The sequence below is a fragment of the Pisolithus orientalis genome, assembly GCF_024613125.1.
Source record: "Pisolithus orientalis strain OTSU chromosome Unknown F5J12scaffold_17, whole genome shotgun sequence".
In the NCBI taxonomy this organism is placed as follows: Eukaryota; Fungi; Basidiomycota; class Agaricomycetes; order Boletales; family Pisolithaceae; genus Pisolithus; species Pisolithus orientalis.
In genome coordinates this window covers 752080-770206 of record NW_026260798.1, presented here as the reverse complement: position 1 = coordinate 770206, position 18127 = coordinate 752080, and the positions used below count along the sequence as shown (strand labels likewise).

General features: G+C 47.9%; 10 protein-coding genes across 10 annotated transcripts; 4 read left to right on the top strand and 6 right to left on the bottom strand.

Moving 5' to 3' along the window:
- Nucleotides 1-529: 529 nt before the first annotated feature.
- On the bottom strand, nucleotides 530-754 carry F5J12DRAFT_679722 (uncharacterized protein; the record flags this gene model as incomplete). The annotated part of the gene is made up of 1 exon (XM_051740226.1): nucleotides 530-754. A coding segment is annotated over one exon (225 nt), but the record flags the coding sequence as incomplete, so codon positions are not given.
- Nucleotides 755-983: 229 nt separating this feature from the next.
- F5J12DRAFT_679709 (uncharacterized protein) lies at nucleotides 984-1319 on the bottom strand (the record flags this gene model as incomplete). The annotated part of the gene is made up of 1 exon (XM_051740224.1): nucleotides 984-1319. A coding segment is annotated over one exon (336 nt), but the record flags the coding sequence as incomplete, so codon positions are not given.
- Nucleotides 1320-2217: 898 nt separating this feature from the next.
- F5J12DRAFT_783488 (uncharacterized protein) lies at nucleotides 2218-3423 on the bottom strand (the record flags this gene model as incomplete). Its single annotated transcript, XM_051742849.1, has 7 exons — nucleotides 2218-2246; nucleotides 2301-2459; nucleotides 2509-2902; nucleotides 2971-3006; nucleotides 3058-3081; nucleotides 3220-3272; nucleotides 3303-3423. 7 exons carry the CDS (start codon nucleotides 3421-3423, stop codon nucleotides 2218-2220), a joined length of 816 nt encoding a protein of 271 aa, XP_051599273.1.
- Nucleotides 3424-3949: 526 nt separating this feature from the next.
- On the bottom strand, nucleotides 3950-4222 carry F5J12DRAFT_722334 (uncharacterized protein; the record flags this gene model as incomplete). The annotated part of the gene is made up of 1 exon (XM_051741366.1): nucleotides 3950-4222. One exon carries the CDS (start codon nucleotides 4220-4222, stop codon nucleotides 3950-3952), a length of 273 nt encoding a protein of 90 aa, XP_051599272.1.
- Nucleotides 4223-4510: 288 nt separating this feature from the next.
- F5J12DRAFT_678434 (uncharacterized protein) lies at nucleotides 4511-4660 on the bottom strand (the record flags this gene model as incomplete). The annotated part of the gene is made up of 1 exon (XM_051740218.1): nucleotides 4511-4660. A coding segment is annotated over one exon (150 nt), but the record flags the coding sequence as incomplete, so codon positions are not given.
- An 853-nt stretch (nucleotides 4661-5513) lies between these two features.
- On the top strand, nucleotides 5514-6099 carry F5J12DRAFT_893599 (uncharacterized protein; the record flags this gene model as incomplete). Its single annotated transcript, XM_051747674.1, has 2 exons — nucleotides 5514-5797; nucleotides 5850-6099. 2 exons carry the CDS (start codon nucleotides 5514-5516, stop codon nucleotides 6097-6099), a joined length of 534 nt encoding a protein of 177 aa, XP_051599270.1.
- Nucleotides 6100-6417, top strand: F5J12DRAFT_722230 (uncharacterized protein; the record flags this gene model as incomplete). The annotated part of the gene is made up of 1 exon (XM_051741356.1): nucleotides 6100-6417. The coding sequence occupies one exon, from the start codon at nucleotides 6100-6102 to the stop codon at nucleotides 6415-6417; it is 318 nt and encodes a 105-aa protein (XP_051599269.1).
- A 2498-nt stretch (nucleotides 6418-8915) lies between these two features.
- F5J12DRAFT_927940 (uncharacterized protein) lies at nucleotides 8916-10977 on the top strand. The gene is made up of 9 exons (XM_051749422.1): nucleotides 8916-9190; nucleotides 9230-9252; nucleotides 9441-9474; nucleotides 9576-9689; nucleotides 9848-9954; nucleotides 10006-10186; nucleotides 10238-10266; nucleotides 10420-10508; nucleotides 10551-10977. Exons 1-9 carry the CDS (start codon nucleotides 8939-8941, stop codon nucleotides 10592-10594), a joined length of 873 nt encoding a protein of 290 aa, XP_051599268.1. The 5' UTR covers nucleotides 8916-8938; the 3' UTR covers nucleotides 10595-10977.
- F5J12DRAFT_148606 (uncharacterized protein) lies at nucleotides 10947-15509 on the bottom strand. The gene is made up of 11 exons (XM_051738156.1): nucleotides 15381-15509; nucleotides 15300-15323; nucleotides 14343-15238; nucleotides 14051-14290; nucleotides 13847-13996; nucleotides 13682-13795; nucleotides 13507-13626; nucleotides 13292-13460; nucleotides 13039-13238; nucleotides 12842-12986; nucleotides 10947-12792 (listed from the first exon to the last, which is right to left on the bottom strand). Exons 2-11 carry the CDS (start codon nucleotides 15307-15309, stop codon nucleotides 11189-11191), a joined length of 3648 nt encoding a protein of 1215 aa, XP_051599267.1. The 5' UTR covers nucleotides 15310-15323; nucleotides 15381-15509; the 3' UTR covers nucleotides 10947-11188.
- A 635-nt stretch (nucleotides 15510-16144) lies between these two features.
- F5J12DRAFT_837697 (uncharacterized protein) lies at nucleotides 16145-17422 on the top strand. The gene is made up of 6 exons (XM_051746013.1): nucleotides 16145-16456; nucleotides 16507-16738; nucleotides 16852-16904; nucleotides 16975-17038; nucleotides 17063-17249; nucleotides 17301-17422. The coding sequence occupies exons 1-5, from the start codon at nucleotides 16396-16398 to the stop codon at nucleotides 17133-17135; spliced, it is 483 nt and encodes a 160-aa protein (XP_051599266.1). The 5' UTR covers nucleotides 16145-16395; the 3' UTR covers nucleotides 17136-17249; nucleotides 17301-17422.
- Nucleotides 17423-18127: the final 705 nt, after the last annotated feature.

Sequence of the window (18127 nt, the reverse complement as noted above, 5' to 3'; positions counted from 1 at the left end):
TTGTGTCACTGGTTGCCTTCCAATTGGAACTTCCACCAATGTGGAGGGTACCCTCACCTCCAACGACCACCACTGGCTTTCCTGACTCATACACCTCATCCCCCATCTCACAGCCTCATGTGTCATCGCCCCCTCTTGCCCATGTTCTCAGACCGCATCCACATGCATCCTTCTCAGTCAAGAGGGTCCCTGTCCCCAAGGCCGACACCCCCAATGCTCCTGAATCTACCAACATACACACTGCCTTCTCCACCTACTCTGATGGTGCACACCATGCAGCCCTCGACCTCCTTGCCTCCACAGCCCTTGCCAGGGATGATGAGCTGCAATTACCAGTCGCAGCAGCTGACTACCTGGACATTGTTAGTGCACTTGACATCTTCCATGATAGGGACCACATTGATGGGTGCTCACCAGAACAGGGATGGGGGTGCAGAGGAAGCCAGAGAAGTGGATAGTGTAGAGTAAGATGGAGACACCTCTGGGGTATCAGGAGTGGTGAAATATTGGGCTGTACCTTGGTCATCAGATCCCTGTACCTCTGACAAAATTCATCCAGAGTCATACCAACCTCAAACATGCATGCATTCCTCTTTGCAACCTCGACCAACCCTGAGCTGCATACCTGACCCTTGACCAACTGTCCTTCCAGCTGGTTTGGGAGTTGGGAGTCATTCAGGTTGATACAGAACATGAACCAATTGTGTGTGTCTCCCAACATATTGAAGAGTGTATTGAGGGCAGTGCAGAATTCACCTGCAATGCAGAGTACCTGTGTTCTGGGAAGTAGTGACATCCTTGCCCTCATGTTCTTCTTTGACAATGGGAGGAGTCGTGCCAGTGGCAGCATTGTCACATGGCATATGGTGAACAGTATTTTTCTGGAAGGTGGAAGGAGCATGCATGGGTTTGACAGGTTGTTGGGCTGCAACAATCATGTCCTCACTCTTGGGATGGGCCTGTGTGGCAGTGGCTTTCCCTGAGAAGAAACCTTTGATGAAGGGATTGAGGGACTCCACCCCTTCAGCACCATCCCCAAGGCCAGCGCTGGCCACTGTGCCACAAAGAAGAGCCACAAAATTGGGGTTAAGAGCATCGAGGTTGCACTCTAAAAATGCCTCTGAGGAATATGTCACCAGGTCATTGAAATGGCAAATGGTGAATGTCAGGAAACCAGACCCACCTCCTAGTTTAAAGGAAGAATGGTTGCCCCATTGCTTGGCGAAGGTGTCAGCCATGGTGTGATCCATCTTTTTGTGGGATTGGTGAGCTTGGTCATCCATGATGTGAATAAGGCCACCAGGTTTGTTCCAGAGGAGTCAGATGCATTTGGAGTTGTCGAAGTAAGAAATGAGGGGGACATATTTAGATATGCCTTCTGATTGGTATTCATCGACATGGGACTCAAACAGCCATTGTTGAATGAAATGGTGCAGTCATTCATTGGTGAAGTTAATGCAGAATTGGTCCAGTGAGTTGGATCTGCCCAACATGTTCTGTGGACCAGGGAGATCAAATAAACCAATAAAAGTGTCAAAGAGATATATTGTCTGTCATAGATTGACCAAGTTCTTCTTTGGCTGCTCAAGCATAAAAAAATCATGGTATTGCAAGTGCAAAAGCCACATACCTTCTTCACAAATGGTGCTGGTGCATGTGAACATGCTTGGAACATTCCTTGCCACCCTTGCTTGCGACAGAGCAAGGGGGGCAGCTTGGTATGTGTGGCTGGTAGTTCAATATTACAAGACTATAAGGGCTGAGAGCAGTGTGCTACAACTTCACTATTAGTCACACTTGTGTAGATATTCTCAATATAGGCCAGCACAACTGCCAGCAAAACAAATCAGATTCAGACAGTACTATGACGTTAGGGAGTGACAAGTAGTGAGTGAAAAAAATGGAAGTATCACAAATCAATGTCAGAAATATCTCCATCCTTCACCATTGTTGTCTGTTCAAATTTCATGAACCATGGATTTGGCAGAGATGGGGCATTGTCATCACTGTTGGATAAGAAATCTTTCACTTCAACAGGGCTGGAAATGGACCCCCCAGGCTGACGAGGCCAAGCAGGTTGGGCATTGGCATTTACTTAGTGCAGATATTGTGTGATTAGTATGTTACTGTAAGTCAACTAAATACAAACATACAGCCTTTGCATTTCTTGCAGAAGGACCACCTATTGGAGTCCATAGCCTCAGGGAGGATAGGATGTTAATAGAACATGACCCACGACCTCTTACCTAGAAAAAAAAAAAAGTTGATTTTGATGGTAAAAACAACAGTACTTAACTTACCAGTCCCAGTTGCCATAGTGATTTCGAGGTCAGCAATGGAACTCAATAGCTCAACCACCTCATTGTCACTCTCACTCGTAGCCTCTTCATCAGTTCCCACTACATCCAATCCAACCTTCCACTTGTCGAAAATATGATTGGGGACAGGATTTCGAGTGACTGTCCAAAAAATAAGGATGGCTGAAGTTGTAATATTTTAGCCACATACCAAACCACAGGTTACTATCAGCAATTCCAGACTTCTGACATCCCTTGAAATGGGAGAGAACAATACCATTCAGTCGAACAGCTGTAGAGAGTTCGAGTCTGCCATTAGCGGGAACAAGAAGCTGCCAGTCAGGTTGGGTTTGGGACGTCATATTCATATTGGCTTTCTCGCGATGAGAGTCAAAATATTGAAAAACATTTGGGAACCATGAATGCAGCTGGGCTGTAACATCTTCATGTGACCAAGAAGAGTTAACTTCAGTTGTTTGTTGGAGATGGCATCCATGGTTTTCCAAGTGTTGGATGAACAGTCTCTTCTCTGAAGTCATCTGTGGCAAGATCAGGTCCTTCATTAACTGGCCATTTGCCTGTATTTCGATTTGCAAAGTAAGAGTCTGTGCAATAAAAATTTAAAAAGAAAAAATACAACAATTCCACATGTAATGATTGTGACAGAGCTGACATGGAACATCTGACCACTGGTTTGCTGTTGAGAAGGCTGGAATAAAAATGTCAGCCCAAGCGGTCCCAAGGCACTACAAATGCCTACCTTGCATTTGTTAGAAATGGTCATCTGTAATATTGAAAGCAGCTTCAGCTTTGAAGATTTAGTTGCCAGCACCTCCTGGTGGGGATTCAGTTGAGAAGTGCCAGTGAGACATCTTGAAGTAAGTCCTTCGAATATTTTTGCCACATTTGATGAGCCACATACAGCAGGCTGCAATTGGGTGATGGCTGGGGCATTGACAGCTGGGGTATTGATGTCTGGGGAATTGTCAGTGTGCAGGTGCTTACTGAACCCATGTGAACATTCCCAGCAATGAGCAGGGTCATCTGCCTTAGGTCTAAAGTGCTTGCAATCACATTGACCACCTCCACCCTGGCAGAGGTTCATCCAGGTCAATGCACTTGACATGCTAAGTGAGGATGGGGTGAATGTGGTTGGTGTTACTGCAGTAAAATTCAGATGCATTTATACAAATCATGAGCCATGGCTCATTAAGTAGAATGATAACATAGACAATGCCTGGCACCATAGGCATGCCCAAGAATACCAAATTGCATCAGCCAATGAAATATCTACCTCTTTTCATGCACAGTGCCCAATGTGTATAGTCTCAATCAATGAGTACATGTCAGAGTCCCACTCCATTGCTGTCAACCCGAAATTTTCTGGCATGATGTCCTGCATGACTACCTGTTGAAGACCCCTGAAGAAGGTTAGTTCTTCTTCATCATTCTGAAAGTTCCGAAGAGACAGTACATGCACAGCCTCATGTTTAATGTGAACTTGCTGTTGGTGTGCAATCGCATCAGCCATCTCCATTACTTCATCATTGGCAAGGTTACATCCTTTGCAATCTTCATGCTCTCAGTAGATTCCAAATTGAATCTGACCAAGCAGACACATATCCTTTATTTCATGAGATGAAGAGTATAAACTAATAAAATTTGAGATTTACCAATGGACTCTTGTTGTTAGTACCTGCACCATCCATTGGGTGGCAGTTCCACTCCTCCCAAAACACCTGGTAGTCATGATTGATATCATTGAGGAACAGTGTGTGGAGTAACCAGATATGCAATGGGTTTTCAATATCGAGCATATGAACACATTCAAGCTGTGCAAAAAAAGCACACCAGCATCTGGCAAATTGGGATCCAACTTTGACCCATAAATGCTCGATGTGACAATTCTGAGTTGAACTATCCATATGATCAGCAACAATGAATACAAAAATAATGTAAAACTCACATTCCCCAGATAAACGAGCCATGGTGGTGGCTGTTCTTCATGATCATGTATGTTGCAATGTCGATGTTCTCACCACTGCAGTCTCCACATACATGAGAAGGTATTCCATATTGTTGAGTAGTGTGTTTGAATAAGTGAAGGATGGTTGATGACCAGTTGTTGTCACTAGCATGAATTGTGGTAACCTATGAGTGAATCAACAAATGTGACAAACTTGAGAAGGAGATAGATGTACTGTGCAGCAAAAGCCATCAATAAACCCATGGATGACAATTCCCCACCAGATCAGCTTGTGGTGGCCATTGATGTGCCACAGTGCATTTGGCCTTTTGATGTGATACTTGCATCTTGTTTTCATGCAGCAGTCTTGTAAAGCTTGATCTAGTCGATCAATCCTTCAAAGTGACTGAATTATGTGGTGATGTTGCACACAGATCCCCTGTGCTCACATAAACCCCATGATATAGCAAAGGCCAGACTCAGTTCATCTCTTCTTGAATGTGGTAACAAGCTTATTGAGCTCCATATCTGTGATCTTTGTGTATCTTCATTTGACACCATGAGACTTCATGTAAGAATGTAAGGTGTTTCTGTGGATTCCAAGGATGCATGCAAGCTCAGTGGTGTGGATTTGCCTTGAAGTTGAAACAGCCTCCTCAAGAATGCTGATGTCAATGACTTTCCTTGGTCATCCTCATAAGCTGGTGTGAATTTCCATCACAGGCTCTAGGATCTCTACAGTGTCATCAACACTAATCATGAGTTGGCATGACAGACTGTTAGTGCCAGCAGCCATTTATTCAGACATACTCACCAAGTCCTCATGCTGTCTTGATAACATGTAAGCACCACATGCAATTGACTCAGCTGCCAGTGAGAGCCAGTCAGACAGATCAGATCCTAGATGGTCTTCTTCAATTGCAGTAAGGAGATGCACTGCATTGCCTTCCAGAAAGCCAAGGTGGCAGTCTAAGCAAACCAAGTCATCATCCTCTTGAGTCCAGGCATGGAGAGCATGCTGGTAAATTTTGGATAGCAAGTCAAAAGCAGTGAGGAGATTGGGTGGCCATGGTGTGGTGCTCACAGGTAGCTGAGGGATGGCACTTGGGAGCAAAGTCGCCATTGATAACAGAGTACATATGTAGGTCTGGATGCATGAAACCTAAACCCACATACAGCCAAACAAATAACTGACTTAATTTCGATGCACAATTTTCTAGGCCTAACCTTTCCAGTGTTTCGCCCTAATCATGACTAGTCCTTCAGCACCAGCAACTGTGATGGCCACCTGCCATCCCAACTTTTATTTTGAAAATGGCACATACATTATCCTGGTCGAAAATTTCCTTTATAAACTCAACCACAACATCTTGGTGAATGAGTTGGCCTTCTTTTCTGACCTCTTTTCACTTGGCAAATTCATGCTGGAAGACAAGGATGGGGAGGGGCATGCTGATCAGAACCTGATTATTGTGAAGGACAGATTCCTCACTACAGAAATTTTTGACTTGTTCCTCAAGATCAAGTTCACATGGTAAGTCTATGAGTTTCTGCTCTGATGTGCATACTGATTTCACCTACTAAAGTCCCTTCCCACCTGCTAAATATTCTGCAGATGACCTCAAGAACCTCCTGGAGTTTATCCACAAGTTCCAATGCAGTGCACGCCTACTCAGCTTCATTACTTCCTGCATCATCGAGAAATCATATTCCTTCCATCCTTCCGAACTCATTTATCTGGGCATTGAGTACAAGATTCAGGCACTCTTCAAAAGAGGTTTTATGAGGCTCTGCAACCTCCCTCTGACGAAGATCAAGAAGATTCACCATCACTGAATGGGGATGGAAACTTATGTTGCCTATGTTTATGTCAGGTCCCATCTGGATGAGTACATCTGCACAGTCACTGTGGAGGCCCCCCCTATCATACATGCCACTCACTGTCAGGATCATAAGGGGTGTGAAGAAGACTGGGGTGCAGTGTGGTGGAATGGCATGGGGCAACTCCTCCTCAATGGAAGGAGCCCATACAGTTTTGACGATGCTATCAATCTCTTCAAGAAATTGCAGTTTGGCTGCATCAGCAAAGATTGCAAGAGGTATATGTTTTCGAATATAATGCATGTAAATAAACCACTCGCCCACTCCCACTGATTCATTACCTGTGTTAGAGATCATCTTGTCCAGAGCATTATACCTATGCAGGTCTCGTCACATATCATTTGTTACTTCTTGTAATTGTATGTAGAAATGTGGTGGCACATCATATAAATTGACAAGACTTCATTTACAGCTGTTTGCAAAATGATGCAGAAAATCTGTTCGACAATCAGACTGTTCAGATATAGCTGGGATAGGACCCCAGAAGTACCTTAGTGGGTAGCTACTGTCTGTTACCATAGTACACTAAGAATCGAACATACTGCCTGCATGCCCTCTCACATGGTATCCATCGACCTCAAGTCTCATATTCCTGTCCTTCACCAAAATGGCTATAGCATCAAGCAAATCTGTAGTATTCTAGGCATCAAGAAAACACTCGTTTACAAAACTCTCAGACTTCACACCAAGTATGGTGTCATGTACAACCCAAACACTTATTCCCATACCATCAGTCGTCATCACATCCTCAGCCTCGAAGACATCATGTTTATCCTTGCTGTTGTTCAACATCACAGCACAATCTACCTAGACGAGCTTCAAGAGGAGCTCTGGCTCAAGCATCAAGTTCATATCACTCCATCTACACTTTCTTGAACTCTTCAGGGCCTCCACATCACTTGGAAGGTTGTCTCTGCATCTGCCTCTGAGAGGAACAAGGAGTCACGCATGCTCTACATGAATTGCATCGCAGCAGAAGCGCCAGACCTGAATACACTCATCTTCATTGACAAAGCTTCCAAGGACAAGTGTACCTCCACTCACCCACATGGGCAAACAGTCAGAGGTCTATGTTGCCAAGTCAGGAGGTACTTCATATGTGGAATGCACTACTCTATTCTCCCTGCCATCATGCTTGATGGCATCATCACATACAATATCATCGAGGGCACTGTTGATGGAGAGCGATTTCTGTGATTTCTGAAGGAGCACGTTGTAAGTGAATCATCTTCAAGCTGGTACATGCTAATCTATCCAACAGATGCCTTTTACCAACCCATATCCTGGCCCCCACAGTGCTATTATTATGGACAACTGCTGCATTCACCACAGTGAGGAAATTCACAAGTTAGTTGAAGATATGCATCGTATGTGACTATCCATCAATTGATATTTCTTTTGCTGATGTCTCACAGTCTGCAAGTTGATCTATCTCCTGCCATACTCACCAGACTACAACCCCATCAAGCAAGCATCTTGTACCAGCTCAGGAGTTTCATGCACCACTGGGCAAGGCGCATATCAAGGTCTGAATGTTTCTGCTTTCCACTATCCTCACCAGATGAGTTGCTCTCATCTCCAGAGCCATTGATAGTTGGAAGTTTCTCCACATGTTTCATATCGACGTAGATCTTTGTTGGGCCAGGGTGAACACTACAAATCCTCTTGACCATATCCTTGTAGTTGACTTCGTTATCGACATCGATTGCATTACTGACGACTTGGCTAAGGTAAAGCATGGTTAGCACAGATTTGCAGAGTGAGAAACGACTTACCTCCACACTTTGGGTGGTACAATCTTGAAGGGAAAATGTTTACTGCTTGAGACCCTATATTGTCCTTGACCATGCTTGTCCAGTACATGATATAGAAAATTGAGGTAGTTAGTATCATTGACAGCAAAAGTAAGCTCTTTTGTCTTCATGGTCGCTTTTGGTGCAGTCTTTCCCTTCTCCTTTTTCTTGGGTCCATAGACAGAAAGTGAAATTGTGAAAGAATGTAATTTTTCTGTGACAGGAGTGGGGGATCGTGACAGTGATGACATGTTGAAAAACAAGTCTGCCATAGGGACGAAGTCTAAGTACATGCTTCCACTACACAATGTTACCATAGAGGTGGTTTCGGGGTCCTATCCTGGCTATATCCGAACAGACTAATTGTCAAACAGATTTTCCGCATCATTTTGCAAACAGCTGTAAGTCGAAGTTATCTTGGCCTGGCTCATAAGCCAATTTCAAAGCACAACTAAGTTGTACTATATACAATAATACAATTACACGGTGGTACAGTTAAAAATAACGGGCGCGGCTGAACGGGCGCGGCAGCGAGGCGGTGAGGCCACGACGTATGGGTGACGCGGCTGATTGGACACGGTGGTGAGGCCGCGGCATATAGGTATCGCGGCTGAACGGACGCGGTGATGTGGCGATGTGACCGCGAAAAATAAATGTGCAGATTTTACGCCATAAATTCGCGTACTAAGACCCTGAAGCAGACTGTAGACGGGTCACCTTGTTTACAATCAACTTGTTTACAAGGTCACTCCACCCCGAAATTCGCAACGTTTCTTTGGTCAGCCGCGATTATCATATTTTGGGTCTCAGCACTGTACTCCGCTGCTCCGCAACTCCGAAGTGGGTGAACGGGCTCGATTTCGTCGGACAGTCCAGCACGTTCCTGTCTGTTGCTTTGCGTACGGGCGCGAGCGCGGTAAACAAGGTGCCTGCCGTGCAAAACGGCCTTATTCTAGTAATAACATTCACTGTGGAAACCAGGTTTGATTAGCTGGGAAAAGATGACTAATCCAGACCTTCGGGTTTCTCGGGTGTTGACCAAATTGATAATTAGGGATGCGCTCAAACAGCTGCGACGAACGACGACGGCCCGCGACCGCGGCAGATGGATCACCCAACTGTTGGACTGCCAACATCCGCCCGAACTACACACGAAATCTTCCGCGACACCATCCGAGCCATATATCCATGGACCTAAGGTGTCCTCGTGCACTGGCCTCGGCAGATATCTCTACGACTGCAACGTTGTCGGAGTAGGTATGTAGGCTAATTCGACTCTACCAAATCAATAGATTAAGATTTCCGTCATGCTTACGTTCGTTCCTTATCCCTTTGCTAGCATATTCAGACGTCCTATCTCCATAACTCCATCATCGTGTCCTCGAATATGAATATAATTGGATAAGTAACGACAACTGCACAAAGAACGATGAAACAGAAGGATGGTGGGCCTTGTGTTACCGTCATATCCCTCACCTCCACTGTCTTCTCGATCGAATGAAGCGCTGTCACGACGGCGGCCTCCGGCGCAATGTTTGTGAGTAATGGCCTGCGCTGTAGTCGAAGTTATCAGTTCCCTGCCTAGTACCACCAACTACACAGGCACTACAAAACGCACCTCTAATCTAATCCTACAAGCTCGAAAAATACCCGAAAAAGCTGTGTCTGCGGAGGATGGAAACGGACTGCTACCCTATCAATGGACTTAACGATGAGAGCAAGAATGGAAACAACCACGACGACGCACGAGGAGTAAGTCATCGGTGATCACAAGTGGTCGTTCGTATCATGGAGGCTGTCGTCCCGAGAGAATCCACTTAATTGCATACGGGCGCGTCATCAATCCCGTTCACGTTGCCTTGGGGGGCAGGCACTGTGTAAAATCCTTGGATGCCCGGCGAGTGCGCTAGCCTGTTGGTGTCTCGCTGGCGACAATAAGCCCAAAGCGCACAGTTCGCATCAACGGAGAAGCGCTAGAGAATCGAAGTAGAGTGTTGGTATATGGCGTATCATTTAGGTGCGATGTCGTCCAGGGTGAGATAACGACAAACTCACGTGGCTCATGTAGGCCCAGCGTTCGGCAACGGAACGGCATCAATGGAACTGCTGACACCCATACAATCAACTTCACCATCCCGAGACGCATCGAAATTCTGTACCACGACAGTGGATTGCAAATGCGTACGCCCGGGCGAGTATATCCATGTGACTATCCGACTTACTGGGATACCTGTGCAGGATGGCATCGAGTAAGCCAAGGACCGCTCCTCTCGTCCCTCCATCGATAATTTCTTCGGAAGGGCCAACGCGTTTGCCAGGAGTACATGAGGTTCGTGGACATGACAAGAAGAGTCGGGGTTCGGCATCATCCATCAATCGTGATGCAGAGGGGGGCGGGAGAGTAGGTGCACAGTACGGCTGATGATTGTTGAGGAGGAAGACTAGCGGGCAGAGTAAACGACTAGGGTGCTGAATTTATAAGGGCAGTTGGGATCCTGACATCTGATTTCGGGGGGTACTCTCCTGGTCAGCCACCCTTTGGCTGCCGGCCTGCCGAATGGACGGGACTTGGTACGTGATCATCTAAGCTTCAATGCATGTTCGAACTACTAGTTTTGATGCGTATAGTCTACAAGACGTCGGTAGGATTCTCCTAAGACGACTCGCGAACTGGGAGGCCGACATTCGATTCCGAAGGCGCTTAGATGTATGTATAACAAACAACCATTGATAGGGCCTTTCATTGTCACCCTTGTCCTCGACGGCATTTGCAACCTGCTATCGAATCGAAGGTAGGAAAGGAATCACAACGAAATAAAACAGGTCAATCACATTTATACCTCGCCGGTTCGTCATCTTCAACGTCTGTCCCCTTCATTGACTCTAGCCTCCTTCAATACGTACGATCCAACCATCGAATCCCCATCTCCCTGACATTCCGCGCCGCGTGACACCCATTAGAGAATATGATTGGGTAAGACGCGGGATGGGGCACATCCTCCAAAGGAATCTGAATAATGAATTGTTGGCATTGCCGAGGAACCCGTATTAAGTAAATATATCGTGTCAGTTATTAGTTGGCTCCGATAGGACCGCGCATATATGCAACAGACGTAACGACGTTGGAAGGGGTACGATGAGGACGATGAAAAAAGACTACAAAAAACAGCACGAAAATACGAACACAAAAATGACTGCTGAAGGAAGAAATACAGAGCAGATGTAACAATTAGCAGTCCCCCGCATATACGTCAAAGGATTTCTAGTACTTTCACTCGAATGTTCTTGGAGGTAATGTTGGTTCCGAGTCCCGAGACAACAATCTCCCTCTCAGCAGCGACCCTCTTATACGTTCCATTCGACCGCTGTACGAAAAGCAACGCGTTGAACGGCTGTCCGAGGCGAGCAATCATCTCCAGTGCCCGGGTATAGTTGTCAACCTGAGCCGTGGGGACAGCGTGTGATGGCACATCTTCATCCGAGTCAGAGTCATCGGACTCCAAGTCATCTGCCCAGGTAACCCTGCCATTAGGATCTCGGATATGATCGATCCACGGATGCGCGAAGACGAATTTTTGTGTCCCATTCAGCGAGAGCTTGCCTGCAGTCATGAACTCCACTTGGCCAAGCCCCGATACCCGGGCACGGTATAACTTTTCATTGCCCCTACGTGGCTTCTCAATACTTCTCACAGAGAAGACGATGCAAGGAAGGTGCAGGCGTCGGGCTGCGAAACGGGCGGGGGGAAGACAATTGATCTTATTATATGTATTGCGCGCTTCTTCTCTGGGGAACTTGTCACGTAGCGTTGTGATGCGTGTTTCCATTTCTCCTGTATCGAGCGATGGAGGGCTGTAAGGTGTTTGGCTGTAGACGGGAAGGGAAGCCGGCAGGCAACTGTTGTATGGCGACGACTTCCCTGACCATGCAAGCACAGTGACCTCGCCAGAGCGATCCACAATCTCCTCCAGAAGATGTCCGAGAGCGTCTGCTCCTTCATCGTAGTGAGGCCTGATTTCAGACTTGAATATGCCAATGAGAGAGTATGCGATGTCCTCCTCGACTGTTGCATTGCGCGTCGAAGCAAGACGGAGTTTCTCGCGAACCCCGAGATCGTCTGGAGAGAATGTAACGATGGTTTCGTGGGAAACCTTGATGGCGTCTGCCAGTTCTTCCATGATCTCCGGAGATTCCTTATGGTTCGAGTCAGTATCGCCGAGGTATGGTTCCCATTCAGAGTCGTAGAAAAAGATGACGTTCGGTGCGAGAAGCTCTTGTAAAGTCCAAGCTCGTGTCATCCAGACACTATGTGCAAGGTCCCTGGGCTTGGACGGATGCGCTACGTCGGCAAGGAATACGAGTGTGGCTGCCGAATCTGCATACCACTTGTACATAGACATAAGAGAGTGATTAAGGATGACGTCCATGGACTTGTCGATACAACATGTATCTGACCACGCCCAACGGTAACCAAGTCTGCGCGTTTCCTGGCAGAAATTGCGCAACTTCTCATTCAGCGGCGTGTCCGGAAGGTCCCATACGGATTTGAATTCAACTTTGATGTCCTGGAATGACGGCTCGTTCAGGCCCCGCCAAACGTGCGAGAGCATGACATATTCGAAAAAACTTGAAACCACACGTAGGACAGGCTCGTTTTCCACTCCTCTCGTCATGGACGAAACGAGCTCTTTGAACAATGGATGGGCCTTGAAGAGACACATCCGCTCAGGACCATCACAAAGGCAGCCAGTATTGACATCAATGACAACAAGGGGACAGTTTCTGAGGATCCGATGGACGACAGGATCGATAGTTGCAATTATCTCGGATGGAGAAATGTAGTTCTTGCGCAGTTCTGTAAAACTGTCATTTGTGGGTATCAGATTCACACGGGAGGTACATACCCCTGATTGCAGGATCATGGGACTGTTCGATTACGTGCAACATAGACTTGAAAGCATCAATCGCTTCATCATACCGTTGTGCTCCATGAAGTGCTGCGTGTTTAGCCTCGCGACCCCAAGGATTGGAGGGGTCCACTTTCACGGCCTATACAGCAATTGTAGGAAACTGACCCATATAAGAGGGATGCCGTGCATACCTCATTCCCATCTTGCAGTGCATTCTCCCACAATCCTTTTGCCGCACGAGTTCTGCTCCGCTTGAGAAACAGACCTGCAGGACTTGGAGGCTTGAGGGACAACGCAGCAGAGTACTGCGTTATTGCGTCGTCATGTTGTGCAGATCCGAAGGCTTCATCACCAATATGCTCAAGTGTGGCAGCACATTTTTTGGTAAAGTCTGGGGACGGACATGAATGTGCATGTCAACCAGGCTAGGAATTAAAAACATACCTGCAACCCAGTCCACATTTGCCTTTCCCTCTCGAATCTCTTTGTCTGATGTCCCGATGATGTTGAGGAGGATCTCTACGGCTTCAGCTATGCGTTCTTCAGCATAAAGGGTTTCACATAGACGCTGCCGAGCAACCGCGTCAAGTCCATCGAAACTCCACCCAAATATCTTTATGGAGGGTTAGGTTAATAGGTAGTAACAGAAAAAGACCTACGAAGGAGATCGTCACTAGCGGAGGACATTGTTTGTCCATGTGGGCTAGGTGCTTTGCATGCTCAATCAATGATATCGCACGTCGATAGTCTCCCTTCTTAAGGAACATAGCCCCAAGGACCTGCAGGTTGTATCAGAGGCGTTATTTGTATGTCTGCATCACGCAAGGCACATGCCTGGCTGTAAAGGTATGTGGCATCGTCGTCATTGTCGCTCTTCACTGTCGTGACAAGGTACTCCGTGCGCAGTATCGCGTCTTCTTGATTTCCGGATTCAAACACAAGAATATACTGATTGAAACGTAAATCAATCGTGAAAACGATTTGGATCGCCTCACGCACCTTCAGTAGTAAGAGAAATCTGATATCTCGAGGCTCACAATCATGAAAGGCAAGGTCGAACGTGCATAGTGCGCCCTCTCGATCGCCCTGGGCAAGCAGAGCAACTGCCATCGCGATATGGCCAATGGGTGATCGCTGAATCTGGAGAGACTTGAGGTGCGCGTGAACAACCATACACATACAGTGGCGAGGAAGCGGACTCACCTCCTTGACGTCCTCTGTTGCAGGTGACAAATGTTTCAGTCGTGTTCGTATAAGCGCGCGGTTTGCTAGAACATAGTGGCTAGGGCTAGAAGTGCTCGCAATCTCCTCTGAGAGTAGCATTTTGGCTTGCGTCGGGTCGTTCTGCATCCATAACTGGAAGGTCTTGGTACCCATTTCTACGAGTGGAAGCTGAGAAGTGCAGAGTTGACGACAGATTAAAGTGTTATGTAGGGCACAAGACTAGCATGATGATTGTTAGCGAAACGAGCTTCATGAGTGGATGTACACGTACGCTATGGATGATATACTCATGTGAAAGGACATCTCGTAGATCGTGAATTGTGATATTCTTGCCATTTCCACATGCAAGGTACCGCCCGCTTGGTGAGAGAGCAATGCATTCGACCTTTGCGGTGTGTGCGATAATGATACCGATCTGCTTGTGGGACACACAATCCCATAGCGAAACCGATGAACCCGCGGCACATGCAATGAATCTGCCATTGGATGTTATAGATATTGGAGATTGGTTTTCATGGATCGACCATTTTGCAAACAAAAACTTGGAAAGGGCGAAACAGATAATATTGTCTTCGTTCGCGACGAAAAGTTGCTGACCATCAAGCGACCAGGCCAACGGAGCGACCAAAGAATCCCTCACATAACCGCTTCCGCTTGAATCAAACAAGATATTGCCATCATCGGTGCCGTACACACGGAAACCGTGTCCACACGAGGCGGTAGCAAATCGAGTGCCGTCCGGAGAGAACTTGACACCAACAACCCAATCGTGTTTGCGGCAATGGAGTCGGTTACCGGAAGGGATGCTGAATATTCGGGCATTATTCAAGTCCGCAGTGGCAAGTTTACTACCGTCGCTCGAGACATCGACCCCACGTACACCGTAGCTGTGTTCTGTGAACTCCCGCACTCGTTCATGAGTGGTGGCATTCCAAAGGATCGCATTCCTTCCGTTGTCTCCAGTCACGATCCACCGGCCATCCTGGGAAACGACAATGGAACAGACCCAGCCATCCGCTTTCATGGTTGAACCACGTTGCCGTCTATCTTCAATCTTCCATAGACGCATTTCGCCATTCTCATATCCTCCTACGACCTGACTTTTTCCCGCAAAGGCGACTGCCCATACATCACTCCGGAACACAATATTGTCGATCCGGTCCGCATCTTAACGCCACAGCGAACTGTCAGTAGCGCCGCCTCAGCCCCTCTGACCGCTAGCACGCACCCATCATCATCGCTAACAAGCCCGCTAACACGGTTTGTCCTGGAGTTTAGAGGGGAGAAGAACTATGCATCGTATACTTACCCGCGGGGCCAAATATATAGCCTACACGTTCCTCAAGCTATCTCGATATGGATCAGTTCACGTGCCACAGTCACCTCGTGTTCTAAGGTCTAGATATCGATGAAGACTTTGGCAGTGCAGGTCTCGGTAATGATCCCCGAGCTCCACAAGATCCGGTTTTCGTCTGTACGATGAAGCAGTGGGAGAGAGCCTCACAAGCAATGAGCTGAGCTCGAGGCAAGCTGTGGGACGATGTAGCTACCACTGTACATGCGTGCAACCCGACTCTGACCATGCTGACTCAGCACTCAGCGGCTGTGCTCCCTGCCAGTCCCCCACTGTCCCCCCTACTCCAACGACATCATGCGCAGGGCAAGGGTTGGCAGAAACGTGTTGTAGCAAGACCACGCGATGTCATCGGCAATATCCACAACCATTATCCTAGAGAATTGTCCACCGTATGCACCAAATGCTCTCTCCCCCATCCTCGGTCCCGCTATATCTTTGGGCTCCACCGTGTCCTCACACTCGGTGACACCCTCAACCCTTCACTTCCTCTCACCAGGACACGAATCTGCTCACAAAACCAAGGTCCACGCGATGATAAATCACATCCGGGTCGCACCCTTATCTCGTGTGCATCGCAGGCTCGTCAACACGTACACCAGCCCAACGAGATGGGAGACGCAAGATGTAATACGACCGCATTATCGTCACATCTCATCCGTCAAAATGCACGGCACCCAAACTATCGATTCGTATCCTCGTAGGAATGCATGAGAAGCCCTCGAGGTTGAAGCGCTGAAAAAATTCTTGCTTTGACTCAGTGCTGCACTCGAGGCTGCTCGTCGCGTCACTGTCATTGGTGGAGGCGGGCTGGGCAATGCACGAATCTGATGTCAGCGTGGTCGACTGGCGTTCCAGGCCCGTCTGTGTTCCGCTCAAGACCAACTCTCATCCTTAGGGCGATAGCCAGCGATATCTTCCCTGCACTCGATGCTACAGACGGATCATTAGGTGGGCACTGGGTAGTCTAATGTTCAGCGGAAGTTCTGGCTCGTTGCGGGCATGGAGGAGCATCCACAACGACGGCTCAAGTGCGTCGCTGTCGTGTAGTGCCTCATTATGCACTAGACACCGCTTGCAGGTGTCACATCTCTCTCTGGACCTGGTCAGTCCACTCTGCGCATGTTCGACATATCTACAGGCCACCTTCTCCCCGAACATCGCCTCCACAACCCTGCCTACGCTCGAACTCACGAAGTACAGTACACAACGATCACAACAAGGCGGGCTTCTGTCCAGGGGAGCAGGACGCTCTATGCGCCCACCGATAGCGACACAGTCAGCTGTATAGATAGCCAGTCTGGCGAGGTTGTGTAGATATGGAGCTCTCCAGATAATGGATTTTCCCAAATTCCTTTTTGCACAACAACGCGTTGACACCAGGATATGTCATTCGCGGTGTACTCCAACATGCGTACGACACGAGATATCGTCTGTGCGATCGGTCTCACCAAGCCCAAGGCAGCATACACTCTCCTCGTCACAACTCTGCCCATGGCCAACAGATCTGCCATCGCATTTGCCAACATCCCCGCCAACCTTCCAACAGATATACCCGGTTTCGTCCTTGACACGCCTATAACTGCAAAAATCAAACCAGGATCTTGTCTGACGTGACTGGAGTCATCCTCGACTAGATCAGCGGTGCTCATCCTTGAACTGAAAGGCCCAGTCCAGATTCTGCCGGGGGTTAACCCCACGCATATGTAAGACACCGGACTCGCAGGGACCGGATAGTTTATGGCATTCACACAGAACGGGTCTGCCCGTGTTTTGAGGTATAACGGACGACCTTTACAGCTGATGTGGGAATTTACCAACGGTGTTCGTATCCAGCTGGTATAGTATACGTCGCAGCCTGACGGGGGTGAACAGGCACCGTCACAGACACATACCGAGTCACATTTCGCAGGCAGCTTTGACAAGGCCGGCAAAGCTTGCATTGCGGGAGTATATCGGTTACATGCAAACCGTCTGTGTATCCGCACTTGTCTCCGTTCCTTTGCTCAGCGTTGAAAGCTACAACGATATGGCAAGCAGTTCACCAGACGTTCATCCTGCGTGTCTCTGAAGGTACAAGACAAGTAACAGGATGTGCACTTCCATTTCTAACACGTGCACGCGGTGTAATTCGACACGTAGTTGGGAGGCCAGACAGGAGGTGGGGACACAACCACTTAGTGCTTAGTCAGACGGACGGGGAAGACTAGACACCTCAGCTCATAGCTTTCCCCGGGCTCTCTCCCATTACTTCAACGTAAGCGATCATCGATCATCTCCCTTTATCCTCACCGTGGTAGTGACTCAAGTTGCAGATGCGGAAGATCAGCACAGTATGTTCATGTGACTATGCGACGAGGTCTTCATCAAGCCAAAGATTCCTCTGCTGATCCCTCCATCTGCAGAGCTTGTCCTGCTCGGAAGAGCCAGTGCGTTTGAACAGGGTGCATGAGGTTCGTTGGTACTCCACATCGTCTATTGATCGTGATGTAGGCGGGGACGGGGGGTGCGTGCGAAGTATGTTGGTGATAATGGTCGAAGAGGAAGGTGGACGGGCGGAGCGGATGACTGGCATGCTGAGTTTATAAGGGCTGTTAGGAGCCTGACATCTAGTTTCTGAGGGTACTTTCGGGGTCTGCCGCCTTTTGGCTGCCGGCTGGGCGAGGGGACGAGGCTTGGTACGTGATCATCTAAGTTTCAAT